The following is a 21630-nucleotide window of genomic DNA, read 5'->3' as shown; positions in this document are numbered from 1 at the left end:
AACTACTTTCCAGAAAGTAATACAAGACCTAGAAGAAAACATGGAAAGAAATGCAATCACACACAAATCTTCCTCCCCGTGCTCCTCCCGCTTTATTGATAGTTTAAAATTACATTTCTATGTTCTACGACTTCAGATGCGTTTTCCTTCCGACTTAAAAACTGAGTACAAGCAAATTTAATTTTTTACAGTAGTCTAAGTGATATTGTACAAAAATAACATTTGATTTCTGTGAAAACATTCTCCATTCCCAAATAACTGCTAATTCTGATGATCTGACAACTGTTTTTTGATGCTAATTGTTCCAAGGTAAGTTTCCAAAATAATTTTTGGGGAAACGTCTACCTTGGTCTATTTACTGATACTCCTTTAAATTGTAAACAGATTTCTTTTTATAAAAGAACAGTAGATTCTTTAAATTCTTCCAAAATGTAATGGCATTTATCGATATAACATGCAGTTTGTTATCGCCCGGCACTTTGCTGCTTGTAGGGCCCAGATGCAAACGGCTCATATGTTGTGAACTGTTTCCCATGTCATACTCTCTTGGCCAACTCATATGTTATCCCACTAAAACAAACCAAAAATAACCATACATGGAAGTTCAGGTTTCTTTTTACTCCCTTCTTACTGAGACTCGCTTTCCACAAGCCCAGAGGTCCTCTATATCCCATATATTTAGTCCCATTCATTCATCTCTGTTCACCAGTGGCTTGGAAAGGGGGATTCTTTAACAAAGCATTATACATAACACCGCTACCAAACTAAACAAACATTTTTTGTATTGAATGCAGAAAGATATTTTTTTTCCACCCCTTTCTTCATATTACATGTTGAGAGGCTCACTGGCCCGGGACTAGCCTCTGTCAGCCAACCTTTGGCCAGTGAAGAGGCTTCAGAGAAAAATAATACAACCAACCATCAATCAGAAAAAATAGGAGGGGCAACAAAGGGCACTGATTATGCGGTGGCTTCGATGGTGCACTCTTTCGCCAGGTGGCCGGTGTTGCCACATTTGTAGCAGTTCACCTCACTGGCTTTGCTGCACTGCACAGCCACATGGCCGATCTCGCCACACCTGGAAAGAGGAGAGAAAACATTAGGATTTCAGTTGACCAAGCATAAGCGTTAACATTTACATGGCTTCGGCGAAGAAGGGAACTAAACTGGAAACAAAAAGCGGAAGGACCATATACACAGCACAAACATACATATATCTTGATACACAGCATAACTACTTGAAAGCTTGCCACTTCAGGTATATACATGCCTATAAGTTAAGACTACAGTAGAACCATTTATGTCCCCAAAAGAAGGGGGTACCAGAGACTGCATGTCACTCTCGAGAAGACTTGTCGAAACGCGTTGTGTGTTTGTGCTTTCAGCAGTTGTTAGTCAAGTTTGCTCTGTACATGGGAACATGCAAGTATGAGTAGTTACCATGTGTATTTATTACAAACATTGTTTTACAAATATATTTGTACTAAGTGGCCACTCACCTGTAACATTTGACTTTATCGCAAAGTTTCTGGATGTGCCCGAAGCCTCCGCAGGAATAGCACTTCTGCTCGTTGGCATGGTCACAGTCACGGGCCACATGGCCAGCCTTGCCACAGCTGTAGCAGCACTGCTCCCTCTCCTTTTTGGGCTCCTTGCAGTCCCTGGAAATATGGCCGCTCCTGTGGCAGTTGTAGCAGGCTGAGGAGAAAGAAAAAAGTTGTATGTTAAAGATTTGTTCTTAAAATTAACATGTAATATGGCATTTTGTCAGAACTACTTCAAAGCAATTAACAACGGCATGGCTATCAATTATTAATACATATCTTTCAAAATACCATTATTCAAACAAGAATTTGTTTTATACAATGTTTGTAACATGTAATAAACATTCTGAAATACCATGTGTCCCCAGATCCTGAATAACAGTAGGACCTAGTACATAGTGACAGTCACAAGAAGGCTACAACTATTGCTCACTGTAAAGCTGAACAAGTCCATATTGGAACTACAAGTTTAACGTTACAAAAACCAGGAGTTGTGTTGACAAAACCATTGGCATGTACTTAGCATTCAATAAAGGAAAGAAAATTATTCTCACCATCCTCGGTCTGTTCACAGTCCCTGGCAATGTGACCTTGCTCTCCACAGCGATAGCAAAACAGATCTAGAAGAGGAAAGGTGACCCAGAGGTTTACTTTACTCATCTGTGAAAGAGAAAAAACACTGGCAACCCTAACTGAGGAGGAACATGTATCGTTTCGCTGCCATGTCGTTTGACATTGAACTATGCGATTGTGAACTAAACCAACATAATCACGTAATAGATGTGACTAAGACAACCATGCTTTGTCGTTTTGATATCCCTGTGGTAGCGAAGTGATAGGACTATGTGAAAACCCTGAAAGCAGCCAATAACACAGGTCATTCCCCATAGGAAAAGGCCTTTGTGCTCAGCAAACTTAAGGCAGCTGCTGAGAATTGTTCATACATCTCTGCTTGACAAGCCAGTCTCACACACTGTGCAGAATGTGAGGGTGTGTCCCAAAAACCAAGAAAGGTACCCTTTCCTCTTCCTCTTCCCCTGCCGCGGCCACGCCCCCCACTCCCAGCTTCAGGACAGTTTTTGATCCAATGCCCAGGACGGCCACATCGGAAGCACTCACTGCTGCTGCTCATCTCCATATCTGCAGAGAAAACAGAAAAGACTTCAACTAAAACCACACTTTTGGCTAGTCATTTCCAAAGAGGCAGGAATTCTAAGGGTATGGTAAATGATACAATCAACAATGGAGGCAAAGGTCAGGGTTGGCCAATAAAAGTTGGGCCCATCCATGGCTTGTTACCAACTCAATCAAGTGACTGACCACCTCAATCAACCATGTGCTGTTAGCCTTATCAGCCCTGCCCACAGACATCATTTCAACTTCTAGTTTTGTTTTTACTTTTGGTCCAATTGTCAACTAACGTGAATTCAAAAAAAAAAATTGATGTCATTGGATTTAGGTTAAAAGTTGGGTGGTAAAAATACAATTTCCTCCTGCGCATGACTTTTAAAAACTACTTAGTTTCACGTTGATTCAACATAATCACAATTTGTTTTAGGCTGAAATAACGTGGAAACAAAGTTGATTCAACCAGTTTTTGCCCAGTGGGTGGTATCTAGCTAGCGGCTACTACTCTAAAATGTCAAAAAGAATTATCCATATGCCACCTGAAATTATTTACATTTCGTGGTGGTTTGGTCATGGCTACCCCTGCTTGAGCAAGCTGACATGCGGGTATAAACTATGAAAGGGCCTAACACGTTACCCTACAATGTTAGCGTAGATAGCTAGCAAACTAGCTAGCAACGTCGGTAAGTTAGCTAATGAAACACATGTCACGTCTGGCTAGTTGATTAACATTAGCAATGCTAGCTACCTAGCGAACACAAACCTGGTTAACTGCAAAATATGGCTTATTCTCCCTGACAATTTGATCTACCGAGGTACTTTCTATGCAGATCCATTAAAAAGGTAGTTATCCTCGGTAAAAGCATTACCAGTGCATGAGGCCTTCTGGCCTTGTCACGTTGAGATTGCAGCAGTTTCTGGCTGTAGCAAAATGCAAACACCACCTCTGTTGAATGTGGCATTGCTAGGCCGCGCAGCAGCCATTCAACATTTAAAAAATTGCAGTCATCAACCACATTCACAAATTCTTAGTTTCAATAGTATATTGTTAGACACATTCATTGGCCATATTTTAATGAGGCAAAATTATAATTTTAATAGGGCTAATTTCCCGCGCATAACGACCTAGTCGAAGTAGCAGTTAGGCCACGGACGGACCCAATAGGCCACGGACGGACCTAATGCTAATGCTAACATCAGCGAGCCATTATCGCCATGAAAACACATGATTTCGGAGATTCATTTTATGGCGCTTCTAAGTTTGATACATTAGCTAAGGTCGAACATAATACAAATACTGTGATCTTTTATATTTAAATGTTTTTATTACTCACCTTACCTCGCTACGAGATTCTCTGCTGTTTACGCCTCCTCACTCCGTTGCGCCACATGCGGTGTGAACACGAGTTTCTAGTGATCATTCACACTATCCAGTCAACGCTAACGCAGCACTTGGGCATGGTCTTTTTCCAGGACCAATGGCAAACGAGCGTGCTTGGACACCACCTCCATGGAGTGGCGAATCACTGAACAAGACAGCAATCATGTCCCGCCTCCCAGGTTTCCCGTTCCTGCTGTCTGCTGTCAAATCAAAGGTGATCTCATATTGTCATCTTTTGATGTTTCATTTGACATATATTACACGTAGAATTGCTACAATTGTAGCCTAATACAATCATGTAGCCTAAGAACTTATCATTCCTCTTTGGCTATATTCTAATAGCTTTCCACCTCCAAATATTCCATTAAAAGAGCTGTATGTAGGCTACAATACATATTATGTATCAGTGTTAACTGACACCAGTCTTCTCATGAGCATGCAGGCAATCAATCAAATACAATTATTTGTTATTCACTATTGAGCATAGCCAATGACCGTGGATCATTTTGATATAAGGTAAAAGGGTCTATAAAGTGTAAGAATATTAGTGTATGGGATAAATGGATGCAGACTGACCCATCCCCGTTCCACACAGAGGTTGCATCATAGGTAGGCTATTTGAACACAGTGCTGATCAGTGAGACAGACATTACACTGAATCATGGAGGCTAAGCATTTCAGCTCACTGCTCTGAGTGCATGGTCAGATCAATAAGTGGGAAAGATGCAATCATCCTTCTCTTAAGGTGGCATGCACAGTCATGAACGTGGAAGGGATAGGCCAATTTCACTAGGGTGATGTGGGATATTGAAACCCTTAATTACATTGTTTATCAAGACTCTAGATTCTCTAAATTAAATGGCATAATTTTGGTTTAGTGAATACCAGTGACTGGACACTTTTCCCTGAAATAATGTTTTCCTGGTTTCCTCCCAACACTGCAGCTGACTGCACTGGGATGGATGATTAGACTGCATCCTAATGGGATACCTTAAGATCTTACAGTGACAAAGCCCTGCCCTCTTCCTCTTAGGCTGCATACAAAGTGTTTGCATTGGTATTTCCTGGTATTTGTTGCTGTCAGGATATGAATTAGGTAGTTGTTGGAATGGAGATTTTTGGAATGAGATTAAATCAAATATATGATCAGAAAATGGTGAGCATTTGACTGGAGAGAGATTATATAATATGCAGCTATGAAATCAGAATGATTATAGTATTTTTGATAAGGATGTCATCTGCCCTTACATTCAGTGTGTGCCCATAGCATCAAGGAGAGCAGGCTGCTGGTCTGTGCTGGTGAGGAGAGCCACATCACCAAAGCTCTGATCTTTCTCCTCAATAGAACTCTGGGGTCTTCGATGTCGTCATCTACCTCAGGGGACCTTTGGCTGGGGACCTGATCTTGAACACATGGTGAGTAGAAGGTTTGAAAGTAAGATAGGATCCTAAGATCCTATTGCTCCATTTAAGAGCAAACACTTTAAAGCTTTTTCTTTGCAATGAGAAAGGAATCTATTTAATGATGAGAACAGCATGACTCAAATAAGATAGATGCAGTATATTTTGATATTCAAGTTCAAATGATTAGCAGGTTTTATCTATTTCAAGTCACCAAGCAGGTTTTATCTATATCTAGTAACCCTGATTATAAAATCTCTTGTCAAAAAGACAGGCCTAAAAATATAGCCTAATTGTAGATGTTCACCTGACTAGGCTATGGGTAGTGCCTTCTTTTTACCAGATGATGGGGTGCTTGTTATTCTTTTGATGGATTTCTCATTCTGCAACTGAATAAAAGCATATATAGTCTACAAAAATGATTGAATAATATAATTGCCTGCATTTTATGCTGATTCACCATACATTGCACAGATTCACAGATGTTTGCAATTGAGCAATATCATTTTTGTTTCAGGTTTTGATAGAATGGTGATATTTGATAGATATTTTGGTGAAAAGTCTGCCTACTGCAATCTCAACACACATTTTAATCATCCTGAATGCCAATAGCTAGGCTAAATCTTGTCTTATTTGTGTTTCGTCTGTCAGTGCCCAACCTGTATCACACATTCATAATGCATTAATAACATACGTGTGGTTGTTTTCTATTAGGCTACACCTCAACTTTTTGGACTTTGTTTACTTTTCACTAATTATTGACATAAAAAGTAAATATCATAGTGTCAGAGTGGGTGGGCTGGCTTAAATTTGTGTCCTCATAATTGCGCAGTAAATTGTAAGGCTGAAATTGTTGTTATGACTGTGGGGTCCTGTTTCAATCACTGGCGTCAGGCAGGCGCACGTCATGAACTCAAACTCTTTCACCTTCTGTTTATCGCCGTAAATATTGATTGGTATTTGAACAACATAACTACAACCACTTTTTGAGAGTTTTAATTTGGCATCAACCTCATAGAACCGGACGGTTGTAGAGTGTCATTCACATGTGACTTTGGGAAGGTGTCTCTGTTGGATTTGTAGGCTAGTATTTTTTTCTCTCACTCAGGGTAAGTAATGAAAGGAAGGCTAAATATCTTTTTAGGGATTGGTTGAGTAACACATCGGGGTTCCCTTCATGTGGGACATTATTTCATGGTTTGGAATGGTTTGATATTTTGATACATTGTTACTTTCTTTCCGGGCTCAACATTTTGGATTTTCTCTCTGAATGCGTTGCAAATATGACGATGTCATCGACTCCACATTTTGCTCAAGTTATGGCGGAGCTGAAGTTTTCTAGCTTGTGTTGGTAAGTTTGCTCTGGCAGTGCCATTAATTCTGCACCAAATTGGATTGCAGCTGTCGTCTTTCTCCCGAGCCAGATCAATGTGAGTCTTGTTGGACTCAGTAGAACAAATATGTTTATTTAATGTGATAGGAAAATGGTGATAGATCTGTCTAAAGTTTCGGGTTGATGAAGGAGTTTGGATCTTACAGAAAAGGGCCCTAGAAAGGCTACTGTCAGATTTGAGACAGCGTGGCATTGTCTATGCTATTTCAATCAGTGTTTAGAGGAAGAGTTGAAAATAGACTCTAAACTTGTAAATTAGAGGACTGAGTTCAGTCATTTCTACCACTATTCTCCTGCACAAATATATTTACTTATTTTGTAAAATGTATATGCATTGCATATAATACATTATATTCTCATTCTATAACACATTGTCATTTGTCATCTCTACTTTTTTTTTGAAAGATGGAATATGTAGCTGGGCACAAAACACTGGATTTGCAAATCCAGTGTATTTTAACCACAGTATTATGTCATCATGGAAACCAATTTTCAACATAGACAAACCTTGTATAACATATGTTAGATTTGCACATTTGAAACAACGTCAGATCTTCAACGTTATATCCACTATCAGAAAAAAACAATAGGCTGAGCAGAACCTGCTACTGAGAGTTGATCTATTCTACAGCTACTGTTACCCATCAAGGTTTGATATTTGCCACTGACTACTACCAATGTGCTATCATGAGAATGATTATTGAGAGATCTCTTAATAACTAAATAGATAAACTGTTGCTATTGAAGTTATTCCAAAGGGTAGGTTTAAAAGAGCAAATTAAATGTAGCCATACACTATAAATCATATATTATCAATTATACTACGCTGAACAAAAATATAAATGCAACATGCAACAATTTCAAAGATTTTACTGAGGTACAGTTCATATAAGGAAATCAGTCAATTTAAATACATTCACTAGGCCCTAATCTATGGATTTCACATGACTGAGAATACAAATATGCATCTGTTGTTCACAGATACACTATAAATACAAAAGTAGGTCGACACCCCTTCACCCATTGCTGACAGGTGTATAAAATCGAGCACACAGCCATGCAATCTCCATAGACAAACATTGGCAGTAGAATGGCCTCACTGGCACTGTCATATGATGCCACCTTTCCAACAAGTCAGTTTGTCAAATTTCTGCCCTGCTAGAGCTGCCCTGGTCAACTGTAAGTGCTGTTACAACGGCTAAGCTGCGATGTGGTAGGCCACACAAGCTCACAGAACGGGACCGGCGAGTGCTGAAGTGCGTAGCACGTAAAAATCGTCTGTCCTCGGTTGCAACACTCACTACCGAGTACCAAACTGCCTCTGGAAGAAACGTCAGCACAATAACTGTTTGTCGGGAGCTTCATGAAATGGGTTTCCATGGCCGAGCAGCTGCACACAAGCCTAAGATCACCATGTGCAATGCCAAGCGTCGGCTGGAGTTCAATTGTATTCTTCATACTATAAAATAATATAAAATAATGGCACGGAATTCAAAAAAAAAAAAGGTCTGCTAAATGAACTAGTGTAGCCCAGAGCCATATGGCATAGCCAGATCAGGACCTAACATAAGGACAACTCAGAGTATGCTATTCTGTTCTTCTGAAATAGACTACATTTTCTTCATATCATGTTTCTTTAGACCTGTCTAAAATAAATAATGGATTTATTGTGATGGTGTAGGCTAAATTAATTGGATTTATTAGACTTTTTAAAATGTACATGTTCCAAAGGTCTGCATCATTGGCTTGTAGACTATGCATGGAAGCCAGGAGATACTAAATGTGTTTAGTGTAAAATTAATTAACGGTCAATTACCGTGAGACCGGCAGTCATTTGCTTGACAATCACCGGCTGACAAAATGTGATGACCGCCACAGCCCTAATAGGACCATTGCTGTATTGACAGTACTCTTTTTCCCATGGTCAAATCAAATCACAGAATGTTTTGGAGGACTGTCAAATCCTACTAGCTACTACGACACCTTTCTAGTTTTCTCAGCTAGTTTTCAGAATAAGAAATGTGTTGGAGTTGTGATGGAATGAAGACAGACACTGCGTAAACATTGCTACAGTGAGGGAAAAAAGTATTTGATCCCCTGCTGATTTTGTATGTTTGCCCACTGACAAAGACATGATCAGTCTATAATGTTAATGGTAGTTTTATTTGAACAGTGAGAGACAGAATAACAACAAAAAAATCCAGAAAAACGCATGTCAAAAATGTTATAAATTGAATTGCATTTTAATGAGGGAAATAAGTATTTGACCCCTCTGCAAAACATTACTTAGTACTTGGTGGCAAAACCCTTGTTGGCAATCACAGAGGTCAGACGTTTCTTGTAGTTGGCCACCAGGTTTGCACACATCTCAGGAGGGATTTTGTTCCACTCCTCTTTGCAGATCTTCTCCAAGTCATTAAGGTTTCGAGGCTGACGTTTGGCAACTCGAACATTCAGCTCCCTCCACAGATTTTCTATGGGATTAAGGTCTGGAGACTGGCTAGGCCACTCCAGGACCTTAATGTGCTTCTTCTTGAGCCACTCCTTTGTTGCCTTGGTCGTGTGTTTTGGGTCATTGTCATGCTGGAATACCCATCCACGACCCATTTTCAATGCCCTGGCTGAGGGAAGGAGGTTCTTACCCAAGATTTGACGGTACATGGCCCTGTCCATCGTCCCTTTGATGCGGTGAAGTTGTCCTGTCCCCTTAGCAGAAAAACAGCCCCAAAGCATAATGTTTCCACCTCCATGTTTGACGGTGGGGATGGTGTTCTTGGGGTCATAGGCAGCATTCCTCCTCCTCCAAACACAGCGAGTTGAGTTGATGCCAAAGAGCTCGATTTTGGTCTCATCTGACCACAACACTTTCACCCAGTTCTCCTCTGAATCATTCAGATGTTCATTGGCAAACTTCAGGCGGCCCTGTATATGTGCTTTTTGAGCAGGGGGACCTTGCGGGCGCTGCAGGATTTCAGTCCTTAATAATAATAATAATATGCCATTTAGCAGACGCTTTTATCCAAAGCGACTTACAGTCATGTGAGCATACATTTTTACGTATGGGTGGTCCCGGGGATCGAACCCACTACCCTGGCGTTACAAGCGCCATGCTCTACCAATTGAGCTACAGCAGTCCTTCACGGCGTAGTGTGTTACCAATAGTTTTCTTGGTAACTATGGTCCCAGCTGCCTTGAGATCATTGACAAGATCCTCCCGTGTAGTTCTGGGCTGATTCCTCACCGTTCTCATGATCATTGCAACTCCACGAGGTGAGATCTTGCATGGAGCCCCAGGCCGAGGGAGATTGACAGTTATTTTGTGTTTCTTCCATTTGTGAATAATCGCACCAACTGTTGTCACCTTCTCACCAAGCTGCTTGGCGATGGTCTTGTAGCCCATTCCAGCCTTGTGTAGGTCTACAATCTTGTCCCTGACATCCTTGGAGAGCTCTTTGGTCTTGGCCATGGTGGAGAGTTTGGAATCTGATTGATTGATTGATTGCTTCTGTGGACAGGTGTCTTTTATACAGGTAACAAGCTGAGATTAGGAGCATTCCCTTTAAGAGTGTGCTCCTAATCTCAGCTCGTTACCTGTATAAAAGACACCTGGGAGCCAGAAATAATTTCTGATTGAGAGGGGGTCAAATACTTATTTCCCTCATTAAAATGCAAATGAATTTATAACATTTTTGACATGCGTTTTTCTGGTTTTTTGTTGTTATTCTGTCTCTCACTGTTCAAATAAACCTACCATTAAAATTATAGACTGATCATTTCTTTGTCAGTGGGCAAACATATAAAATCAGCAGGGGATCAAATACTTTTTTCCCTCACTGTATGTGATGAATTCCAACCCAACACTTTGACTCCCACTATTTCCCCAGAGCACTGAGAGCACTAGTGTTTGCTGATGGAGCACCTCCAGGGAGCGTGGAAGACCCTGAGCAACGGCTTTGGGATGAAGGACTCTGTGTTTGAGGGCCCCTGCCTCTCCCCGACCATGGTGCAGGGCCTCCCCTCCCAGCGCCGCTCCTCCGACGACAGCAAGATCCCCGACTCCAAGACCAGCAGCACCATCCGCGTCTACCTCCCCAACCAGCAGCGCACGGTGGTGAGTCCATTAGAACAATAATAATAATAGTACATTACTAATGGTACATTTCATTTGAATAGCCTTTCAAAACACCCATGGACACTAAACAAATGGAAACAATGAAATACAGTAGTTCAGGGGACAATGAGTGAGTGGGATTATGGAAACAACAATACACTGCTGCACTAATGTTTGTTTGAGTGGGTGCTTAATTAACTGAGTCACCTAAGTGCAGTGTGGCAGTCTGTTAGTGGAAAATTGCTACCTAAATTGATTATCATCATCATACACAGACCAAAGGGCATACCATTATTCCAAATCATCCCATTATCCCAAAAGAGAATATATTATGCACATGTTTATGTTTTCACTGGTCCCAGTAAGTGTTGTTGTTGTTGTTGAGTGTGTTTGTTGTGGTCCCTCAGGTGAACGTGAGGCCAGGTATGACCCTGCACAGCTGCCTGATCAAAGCGCTGAAGGTGCGGGGCCTGCAACCGGAGTGCTGTGCTGTCTTCAGACTGTACCCAGGACAGAGGAGGTATGCACTGGGCACTGGGGCAGGGGGATCAGAGGGGTGTCACTTGATCTCTGCAGTGTAGGTAAAAATGAGCCCTAACCACTGATACCGGGTGAGGTATTATTTCACCCACCAAAGGTTAAAAACTAGGATTGGGGGTGGGGCAAGCTGATCCTAGATCTGTGGTTAGGGGCAACTTCTACCTTGAGGTAGGTCCATATGATGCTGTAAGAAAGTGTTTTATTTTTCCAGGGATGTGGTTAAACTTTGCTGCAAAGAGATTTCTACAGCTATACAACCTTTCAGGCTAAGACATGTTGAATGACCTTTTCTTGTAAAGGCTAGTTGTGTCAGTCTGTGCCCTCCAGTATGTGTTACCTTACTTAATGTGTCATGCTAAATGACTAAAATGTAAATGTAAATGTCCCTTTTCTAACAGTAAAAAGTCACGTATGGATTGGAATACCGACTCGACCTCACTAATTGGGGAAGAACTGCTGGTGGAAGTTTTAGATCATGTCCCCTTGACGACGCACAACTTTGTAAGTAGCCCATAAAGCAGGGGTTTCAAACTCATTTTGCCCCGCGGGCTGCATTTGGTCTTCACCGAGGTCTGGAGGGACGCACTTAAAATGTATTATATTTCCTTGTCGTAAACATTTGCACAAAATAGTCCTCTATCCATCGCTTTTGTATTTTTGATGCTCCCTGACTGTCTAGCTTAGCTTTCGTTTCGATAACGGTTAGCAAGCTGGACAGAGTGAAAAGTCTATAAATGTAGAGACTATAAAGACTATACATTTCTACACAGTTTCGATTAGGTTTTAGTCATTTCAATGTCGATTAAGATCATTTTTACACCCAAAAAACAACATTGAAGAAACAAAAATCTGCGGGCTGGTTTGAATGGCCGTATGTTTGACACCCCTGCCATAAAGGATGTTACACTGTTTACCCAGGCCGTTAGCATCGGCTGGAAAATAATGAAATACTTCATTTTCCTCTTTAACTTTCAGGTTCGGAAAACATTTCTGAAGTTGGCCTTCTGCGATATATGCCAGAAGTTCCTTTTGAACGGTTTCCGTTGCCAAACATGCGGCTACAAATTCCATGAGCATTGCAGCACCAAAGTGCCCACGATGTGTGTGGATTGGAGCAACATCAGACAGCTCCTGTAAGTCTCTTCTCCTCTACTGTGCAGCACAAATCAAAATGGCTGCTAACACATAACTGTATGGAATAGCAAGAACACAAAACAATATAAATATTAACAGTACAAGTATACAGCAATGGGTGAATAAACAATGTAATGAACATACTAACATAGGAGCTAAGTAAGATAAATGAATGTGGTAGTCTCACAGTCTGCATTGTAGATAGATATTTACATAGAGCATTGTTTTGCATGCAGGCTTTAGAACTCCATATTTCAACAATAAGCATTTGTAAATGGCTATCACTGGCAATGAAGCGATACATTTGTCATTTTATCTGGCAACCTTTCATGGTGCTGTCTTTATCCTGAAGTATTTTAAACAGATGGTTGGTGGTTGATAGTCTCTCTCTCTCTCTCTCTCTCTCTCTCTCTCGCTCCCCTTCCCTGATACATATGACTAATACAACTTCAAACTCTCTCTCTCTCTCTCTCTCTCTCTCTCTCTCTCGCTCCCCTTCCCTGATACATATGACTAATACAACTTCAAACTCTCTCTCTCTCTCTCTCTCTCCCCCTCTCTCTCCATCTCTCTCTCTCTCTCTCTCTCTCTCTCTCTCTCTCTCTCTCTCTCTCTCTCTCTCTCTCTCTCTCTCTGTCTCTCTCTCTCTCTCTCTCTCTCTCTCTCTCTCTCTCTCTCTCTCTCTAGGTTGTTCCCTACACCAGGTGAAAGTGGGGGTCCATCTCTTCCTCCTCTTACTTCTCGGCGAATGAGAGAATCGCTGTCCCGACTCCCCAGCAGGTAAAGCAACCCCTCTTGCTCTTGAACTCTGCAACTCCCATGGACCACTTTCACCCTGGTACTGTGAGCAAGGCTATCTCCAGGCAGCAACACAGCATCAGCAATCAAATAACTACAAGTACAGTAAAAGTATTCCTCTTGACTTACCATTTAACGTCAACTAAAGGTTGCGTGTGGTAATAATTGATTTAACTACAGTACGGTAAGGTGTAGTAAGTACTTTGGCTCTCGGAGGTAATGGTGGCCAAATGTAAAGGGTTCTTTGGTTGCCATGTTTGACTGGCCCTCAGCTGATGCAGCTGTAAAGCACCTTAACCCGGGCCTCAAACCGAATCAATGCCTGTTTTTGATTATGTCTCCAGCTTTATGAAGCTTTCACCGTCCAGGGGGCTTATGTAACCAGAGGCGTGAAAAGAGGCTGTTGTTTCAGAAGCATTTATAACAGTTTAAAGCACTCAGATCGTTGCCAAATTAGCTCGCAGAACAATCTCAAATGCTCTTCAAAACAAAGTCCTGTTTTGGCCAAAAGGGGGATTTGTTCTCATAGAGTGCTTTACAGGGTTATAAGTGTGGTCTAATACAGTATGGTATGTCACTCGCATGGAGTGCCACTTTTACCAGCAACTGACAGTACAGTACAATATACTTTCCAGTCAGCAGTGAACCAAGACCAGCATCACACTAATTACTGAATCAACAAGACCTTTAATGAGAGTGCAAGGAGAATTGTCACCTACCACCATTCTGAAAGGCCAACTAGCAATCATGAGTTGCATAGGCTCCTAGAAAGGCAAGACACATGCAGGAAAGCAAAACCCATAACCTTTCCCTTCAAGTTATTGTGAAATATGTATTACTCTGATAGTTATACAGATATTGGATCTTAATTTGATCATTCTGTTGTCGCTGAGAATTTCCCTGCGCCGCAGGAAATGCAGATGAGCGTCGAGATTTACATAAATTCACTGAAATATATGCACATCTCCCGCACTAACAAACGGTTATATTAACAGTATTGCACTTTTCATGTAGCCCAATTTTGGCCAGCTAATAGCCTAATCACAGATTAAACATTACATCGGCGGGAAAAGTGGGAATGTTAAAATCCTGTTGCTGCAGGATTCTTTTGCTGCGACAATACTGGTCAAATTAAGATCCCACACCTGTACAATGTGAAATGTTTTGGTAGGATTTGTGCTAACTTTGACTGGTGAGCTTTGTAGCGTAACATCATAGCAAATACTTGGCAAACACTGAGGTTGAAATAATTCCCCTAGTGAATGGGGTAGTATTTGTAGAATGACCTAGAACATTTTCCTGTTATTTAATTTTGTAGAATCTCAATGTGTTCATGACTGTGTTTGTTCAACTATCTAGAAAGTAGAGGATAGATGTTGAGATGTGTCAAACTGTCACTGCCTGAAACAGAAACTGTCTTCTAACCATGTCACACAGTGAGGGTGTTCTAGGGTGTGCCTGAGAAAAAATTCACATAATGTCAGAAATGAAACTGACAAGCTGCCATCCACCACACCCCTGTGAGATTGATTATAAGAAGTGTTCTTTAAAAAAAAATTTTTGCATTAGAAGGGCACCTCAATGGTATCTGTTTGAGGACTGTCTCAGACTAAGATTAACAACAATAGTAATTATTAAATTATTGTAATAATATTTGATCCTTGATTATCCAAACAATTGTCATGACAAAACCATGACATTATTCTACCTTACTGATGCACTTAATGTGTTGTGTTGTGTTCAGTGTCCCTACTTTTCCTAAGCCTGATGTTGCCCCTGTATTCACCCATCAGCTCTCTGCACCGCTGCTCCACCCCTCACGCCTTCAACTACACTGCCCCCTACCCACCCACAGGGGGTGCTCTGTCCCAGAGGCAACGCTCCACCTCCACGCCCAACGTCCACATGGTCAGCACCACCATGCCAGTCGACAGCAGCATGATCGAGGTAACAACACACCACGCAGGCCCCCAAGGGACTCCTGGAGGTCCAGGCAGCTATCTTAAAATAACCTCCTTGCCCGATCTGGCCCTTCTTACATGGCAGGAATCTCAACCATCTTCTCTGCCTAACTTCTGTAATCTTTCCATCCCCCTTACTCTTTCTACTAAGTAATTCATCTAGCATGATGACAATTTACTTTGCATCATTTCCTTGATTGTGTTTCATTTCACTTTTATATCCTGCACTTTACTGTATTCCTTTCTGATTCATTCATTTCCATACCCGGGTGTATTTGGAAAAATTATAACTTGAATGCTGTATCTAATATGCCCACAAAATGTAACACCCGGGTAGCACTCTATCATTCCTCTCTTACCTTCCTTCACTCTGTCTCCCTTTCCTTCCCTGTCCTCACTGTCTCACTGTGTGGTGCCCTGATGGGGAGTAGCTAGATTATCTGAATACCTCCCCTAGCTCCTGGTGCAGGCGCTTCTGGCTGAAGAGGAGAGTAGGTATTGTTCGCTTCTCCAACTCTTTTGTTGAAGCGACGTCAGAGAGCCCAGACAAGGTTAGGAGGCAGAGTGTCAGAGTGTTGTGTGATAAACAACATGGCATGCCTTTCAACAGACTAGTATCCACATGCTTTTACAGTTTCTGTATCTAACTGAATGATGAAACTGTTGAATGACTTGTGTTCATTTGATATTTGTAAAATCTGAAATAATATTTAGTTTTTTTTTCCTAGGAGGCAATGCGTAATCATGAAGCAATGCGTAATCATGACTCAGGTAAGATTTTATAAGGTCGTTACACCACATGAGTGGCTCAGTTTCTGCTAAGCTAAAGGAAACATGCACAACATCCCACAACAATACTTTCTGTCATAACCTGGCGTCCATCTTCCCTTCCTAGGCGGGAGTTCCCCCAGCCAGAGTCCCACAGGCTGGTCCCATCCCCAGTCTAACACCCCAGCGCCAGACAGACGAGAGAGGGCTCCTTCATTCAACACTCAGGAGAAACACAAAATAGTAAGTTAGACAGCCCCTGTAGTTTGTACACTTACTGTGAATGAATAGCATCTTAATAGTACTTTTAATTCCTACACTCTTAGAAAAAAGGGTTCCAAAAGGGTTATTCTGTTGTCCCAATAGAATAACCCTTTTTGGTTCCAGGTAGAACCATTCTGTGTTTCATGTAGAACCCTCTGTGGAAAGGGTTCTACATGGAACCCAAAAGGGTTATACCTGGAACCAATAGGATTCTACCTGGAACCAAAAAGGGTTCTTCAAAGGGTTCTCTTATAGGGTCAGCCGAAGAACCCTTTTAGGTTCTAGATAGCACCTTTTTTTGTAAGAGTGTAGGTGAATTATATATAAGATCTACTGTAGATGGAGAATGTGGCCTTATATTGACTATCCCACTGCAGCGTCCGAGGGACAAGCGGGACTCCAGTTACTACTGGGAGATCGAGGCCAGTGAAGTGGTGCTGCACTCCCGTATCGGCTCAGGCTCCTTCGGAACGGTATACAAAGGGAAATGGCACGGTGAGCATGCTTCTGGATGGCACCTGTTGGATAAACACAATGCTTGTAATGCTTGGTAATGCTGTAAGCTGTTACGAAGGTCTACAAAGGTTTGTGAGGAGTTCTGGATCTATGAGTTGGCTTCAACACTTGTACTGAGCCTAGTCTACATGGCCACACAGCAGCTTAGACAGTTTCTGTACCACATTGTTTGTCTGTTGTAGGTGACGTAGCGGTGAAGATCCTAAAGGTGATTGACCCCACGCCAGAGCAGTTCCAGGCCTTCAGAAACGAGGTGGCTGTCCTTAGGTAAGAGAGGGTGAGAGTAGTGAGGAGAACTATAATAATAATAATAATTTGGTGGTGCTTATATTTGTCCTATTTCACACATGTACAAGTGTGTATTAATTGGAAATGTGTTTTTTGCATATCCCAACTCCCCCTGAGACACTCTCAGAGAGTGGGGTCATTGCCTGGGTCTGCCATTATCAACAGCGACCCCTATAGGGTTAAGTGCCTTGCTCAAGATTTTTCACCTTGTTTGACTAGCAACCCTTCGGTTACTGGCCCAACACTCAAACCACTAGGCTTTCTGTTTCCCTATAGTGATATTCTTATTGTATTCATCACTTTAGAGAGAGCAATACATTGACCCAATAATGTGTTTGTTGTTGGTAGATTATCTTCATGCAGCATTATCTCATCTTTGTTTTAGTGATTTCCTCTTCCTCTCTCTCTCTCTCGCTCTCTCTCTCGCTGTCTCTATCTCTCTCTCTCCTTCTCTTTGGCCACAGGAAAACGCGACACGTCAACATCCTGTTGTTCATGGGCTACATGACGAAGGACAACCTGGCCATTGTGACCCAGTGGTGTGATGGCAGCAGCCTCTACAAACACCTTCACGTCCAGGAGACCAACTTCCAGATGTTCCAGCTCATAGACATCGCCAGGCAGACAGCTCAGGGCATGGAGTGAGTCCAATCAATCAATCAATCACTCAATCAATCAATCAAATGTATTTATAAAGCCCTTTTTACATCAGCAGATGTCACAAAGTGCTATACAGAAACCCAGCCTAAAACCCCAAACAGCAAGCAATGCAGATGTAGAAGCATGGTGGCTAGGAAAAACTCCCTAGAAAGACAGAAACCTAGGAAGAAACCTAGAGAGGAACCAGGCTCTGAGGGGGTGGCCAGTCTGCTTCTGGCTGTGCCGGGTGGAGATTATAACAGTACATGGCCATTAAGGGCAGATTTTTCTCAAAGATGTTCAAACCTTCATAGATGACCAGCAGGGTAAAAAATAATCACAGTGGTTGTAGACAAGCAGGGACAAGCTTAGGTGTAGATTGGTGCTACTTACAGTTCTATAGGAATGCTAGGTTTACAAGGGTGTTGGCTTGAGATTGACGCTATAAAAAGGTGATAGCTTTAGAAGGATCTTATGTGTATATATATTTTTGTATTATTAACATGCAACTGAAATTTATTTCAGCTATTTGCACGCCAAAAACATAATCCACCGGGACATGAAGTCAAACAGTATCCTTTTCTTCAAACATTTTCACGCTCTGTCACTTTGTTGTGACACAACTGAATAGAAAATAGTGTTGGCTTGAAATTAGACAAATGATGTATGAGCTCACAGATTCAGCAGTCTGCCACAGCTCTGCCTCCTTGACAGCGGTACAGATATCTTCCTACATGAGGGCCTGACGGTGAAGATAGGAGACTTTGGTCTGGCCACGGTCAAGGCCAGGTGGACTGGTTCTCACCAGGTGGAGCAACCCTCAGGGTCCATACTGTGGATGGTCAGTAAGAGGAAAATGTAAATGTCACACTAGAAAACCCTTAGAGAACAAAATACGTTACTTTCTTTGCTGTTGAGATTGGGCCTGAGAGATGGGGTTAAGGGGAGCAGTTTCTTAATCTGTGGGAAAATGTGTTCGTTTTGGTGGTCGTGCACTCCAGCGTTCATTGTTTGACTTGTCTCTGTTGAAAATGAAACATAGAAGCCAGACCCTGTGAGAATTTGAGATGAAGTCATTATGTTTCCTGGAATTTAAAATTAAATCAATTTAAACATGTTTGTCTGTTTTTCTGTCCTCTGTTCTCAGGCTCCTGAGGTTATCCGTATGCAGGACAACATGCCCTATAGTTTCCAGTCAGACGTGTACTCCTACGGTGTTGTCCTCCATGAGCTGATGACGGGAGAGCTGCCATACTCACAGATAGCCAACAGAGACCAGGTAAACCCAGCCTGCCACACAGACATCTCTGAAATCACGGTACTCTCTATTTCAGTTGTGCTAAATGTAGGGACAGATATAGGCCCTTGACCTGTCCTGCCTTGTTTGATTTTAACAAATCAAATATAACTAGGATTGTGTGACCCAGTTTCAGTTTCAGCCACTGGCCAAATGTTTGTTATTTCTTTCTAGTACCTCTCTCTCTCGCTCTCTGAGGGCCATAGTCAAGTTCTGTCATAAGGATTGTCTCACAGGTATTATTAGTGACTGGTTGTGACCTCCACAGAAAACAGTAACACTGTAATCTCTCATCTCTGTCTCCCCTGTCAGATCATCTTCATGGTGGGCCGGGGGTACCTGTCTCCAGACCTCTATTCCTAACCCTAACCCTCTTCTCCCTCTATAGATCATCTTCATGGTGGGCCGGGGGTACCTGTCTCCAGACCTCTATTCCTAACCCTAACCCTCTTCTCCCTCTATAGATCATCTTCATGGTGGGCCGGGGGTACCTGTCGCCAGACCTCAGTAAGCTTTATAAGAGCTGTCCTAAAGCCATGAAGAGGCTGGTGGCCGACTGCATCAAGAAGATCAAGGACGAGAGGCCACTGTTCCCCCAGGTACTTGATAATGAGTTTTCTCTGTACATTATCTCGCCACCTTTATTTTGAAAATGTCTAAAGTGGCTGAAGTGAGTTGAAAGGTTTTTGGAGTTTAATACAAATGGCACTGTAGCAAAGGCATCCAAATTTGCTGGGAGTGCTTCCCGGTACTCATCCAATCTCCCCCTCTCTCTTTCTCTCTCTCTCTCTCTCTCTCTCTCTTCCAGATCCTGTCGTCCATTGAGCTGCTCCAGCACTCCCTGCCTAAGATCAACCGCAGTGCCTCAGAACCCTCCCTGCACAGAGCCTCCCACACCGAGGACATTAACGCCTTCACTTCCACCTATACCAGACTGCCTGTATTCTAGAACTACAATACCCAACCTGTCCCTCCTACCTGTTCCTGTTCCAAAACATACACACGTGTGTGCATGCGCACACACACACACCCACCAAATATCTATGGCATAGAAAAAGAGGAGGGACTGGCGGTAAAATAATCCTCTGAAAGTGACAGTGGATGGGGATCAAAATGGGATTTCAGTCACTGACTGAGTTTTTCCAGTGAATGTTTTGGTATGGAGAGGAGAAAAATATTGACTATCCATTGGGTTGGAGAAGATGATTCACGGTGAAGGAAATTCATGCACATTATAGGGTTAATCAGAGGCCTACTGTAATTTTCCCCATGGCTAAAATGAGTGCAATGGAGAGAGTGGCAATGTAGTTAGTGGAAGGTGTAAATATGTGAAAGAAAGCACACCTACCTGGGGACAGAGAGGCGGAGACATTGAAGGAAATGCCTGAGAGAAAAATAAGAGTCTCTCTATCTCTGAGCTGTGAAGCACACCTTTCTGTCTGACTGCCCTGGTTTCTTATGAAGAAGATCTTCTCTAAGCTGACCTGCCTGAAGAGGAAATGAAGCCTAGACCAAGATACCCTGCACAACCTCACCTTCTAGGATGATTCTTATCAAAAACAGTGTGATGCATCTATCGGTTTCGCAGGGGTATTTGATTGTACATAGTCTTAAATCAGAGATATTAAATTATTATCAGTCTTCATCTTCATGCTTTTATACTTTTTTTCCTTAATTCTGGAAAAAATGATAGCTTGTCAGACACTCAAGCATGACTGATTGAGGAAGAAAAAAGCATTTTTTAATTTGGACATTTTAATAAAAGCGATGGCTATGTTTCTAGGGTCCATGTGATTGGTTCGTGGCTTTGCGGAGTGTTCTGATCAGTAGTAACCCACACATTTTAATCAGCCTTCTCTTTGGGTAAACCTTCAGGAGCTGGATATTGGGCAATTGTCTTTAATAATTTGCATTTTGTCTGCCATGTCTCTTTCAGGAGGTTAAACATTTTATTGTAAATGTGGTGAGAATGTTGTTAATTTGATGTTATTTTAATTAAATTAAGTTAAACGTAAGTGTTCAACACTTTCCGTTCTTTGTTGCTACTGACTGGTAAAAGGACTGGGTTCACTCAAAACAATAACTGTCAATCAAAGTGTATGTTGCCTGTGCACAAACACAGGCATTGGTTGGCTATAAAAAATTGCGATGACACAGACTTTGGGCATCTACATTAAAATAAATATTAAAAAGATAGACACTGGAGAATGTGGCCTTACACTGATTGTGTCTGCTGTAAAGGGCTTGTTTAATCAAAATTGTCCCAGGCAGGTACAAAAGACGTTGAGACACTGATCTCCACCATTAGACTCTCTTTGTGCACCTCAGTAGGATCTCATACATGTGCAAGACTTTGTAGCTGGGTGCAATGTTTGCTGTTGCAGTAGCATTGTGGTGCAATCTCACCGTGGATCCCGTCTAGACAGGCCACTAGGGGATTCCACCATTGGGAAAATGGAACTAGGTG

The 21630-nt window shown here is 42.0% G+C and overlaps 2 protein-coding genes across 10 annotated transcripts; one reads left to right on the top strand and one right to left on the bottom strand.

Annotated features, from left to right (window-relative positions):
- Positions 1–69: 69 nt before the first annotated feature.
- On the bottom strand, positions 70–4112 carry LOC121545406 (cellular nucleic acid-binding protein). 3 transcript variants are annotated; one of them, XM_041855916.1, is made up of 5 exons: positions 4007–4112; positions 2568–2684; positions 2099–2164; positions 1500–1698; positions 70–1078 (listed from the first exon to the last, which is right to left on the bottom strand). In XM_041855916.1, exons 2-5 carry the CDS (start codon positions 2680–2682, stop codon positions 961–963), a joined length of 498 nt encoding a protein of 165 aa, XP_041711850.1. In that variant the 5' UTR covers positions 2683–2684; positions 4007–4112; the 3' UTR covers positions 70–960. The 3 variants fall into 3 exon arrangements, with proteins under 3 accessions (XP_041711850.1, XP_041711848.1, XP_041711849.1); XM_041855914.1 differs by having other exon boundaries at positions 2562–2684; positions 4007–4111; XM_041855915.2 differs by having other exon boundaries at positions 2562–2684; positions 4012–4110.
- Positions 4113–5140: 1028 nt separating this feature from the next.
- Positions 5141–21178, top strand: LOC121545408 (RAF proto-oncogene serine/threonine-protein kinase). 7 transcript variants are annotated; one of them, XM_041855918.1, is made up of 19 exons: positions 5141–5209; positions 5399–5469; positions 10732–10958; positions 11366–11478; positions 11897–11999; positions 12474–12631; positions 13320–13412; positions 15224–15377; positions 15823–15942; positions 16120–16162; positions 16287–16402; positions 16801–16918; positions 17122–17206; positions 17692–17868; positions 18392–18438; positions 18589–18707; positions 19014–19145; positions 19628–19762; positions 19972–21178. In XM_041855918.1, exons 3-19 carry the CDS (start codon positions 10758–10760, stop codon positions 20110–20112), a joined length of 2055 nt encoding a protein of 684 aa, XP_041711852.1. In that variant the 5' UTR covers positions 5141–5209; positions 5399–5469; positions 10732–10757; the 3' UTR covers positions 20113–21178. The 7 variants fall into 7 exon arrangements, with proteins under 7 accessions (XP_041711852.1, XP_041711854.1, XP_041711851.1 ...); XM_041855920.1 differs by lacking the exons at positions 5141–5209; positions 5399–5469 and adding an exon at positions 6323–6563; XM_041855917.1 differs by lacking the exons at positions 5141–5209; positions 5399–5469 and adding an exon at positions 6323–6805.
- The last annotated feature ends 452 nt before the right edge of the window (positions 21179–21630 follow it).

This window comes from Coregonus clupeaformis, chromosome 30 (assembly GCF_020615455.1).
Source record: "Coregonus clupeaformis isolate EN_2021a chromosome 30, ASM2061545v1, whole genome shotgun sequence".
Classification (NCBI taxonomy): Eukaryota; Metazoa; Chordata; class Actinopteri; order Salmoniformes; family Salmonidae; genus Coregonus; species Coregonus clupeaformis.
The sequence above is the reverse complement of the archived record's forward strand: the minus strand, read 5'-3'. Positions and strand labels throughout refer to the sequence as shown.

Excerpts from the sequence above, each read along its gene's own strand:
- LOC121545406 (XM_041855914.1), bottom strand. The coding sequence starts at position 2,682 with ATGGAGATGAGCAGCAGCAGTGAGTGCTTCCGATGTGGCCGTCCTGGG. Across the intron at positions 2,165-2,561 it reads GGGAAGAGGAAGAGGAAAGG|ATCTGTTTTGCTATCGCTGT; the intron begins GTACCTTTCTTG and ends TTCCTCTTCTAG. Across the intron at positions 1,079-1,499 it reads GATAAAGTCAAATGTTACAG|GTGTGGCGAGATCGGCCATG; the intron begins GTGAGTGGCCAC and ends TCCTCTTTCCAG.
- LOC121545408 (XM_041855918.1), top strand. The coding sequence starts at position 10,758 with ATGGAGCACCTCCAGGGAGCGTGGAAGACCCTGAGCAACGGCTTTGGG. Across the intron at positions 10,959-11,365 it reads CCAACCAGCAGCGCACGGTG|GTGAACGTGAGGCCAGGTAT; the intron begins GTGAGTCCATTA and ends GTGGTCCCTCAG. Across the intron at positions 16,403-16,800 it reads CTCAGGAGAAACACAAAATA|CGTCCGAGGGACAAGCGGGA; the intron begins GTAAGTTAGACA and ends ATCCCACTGCAG.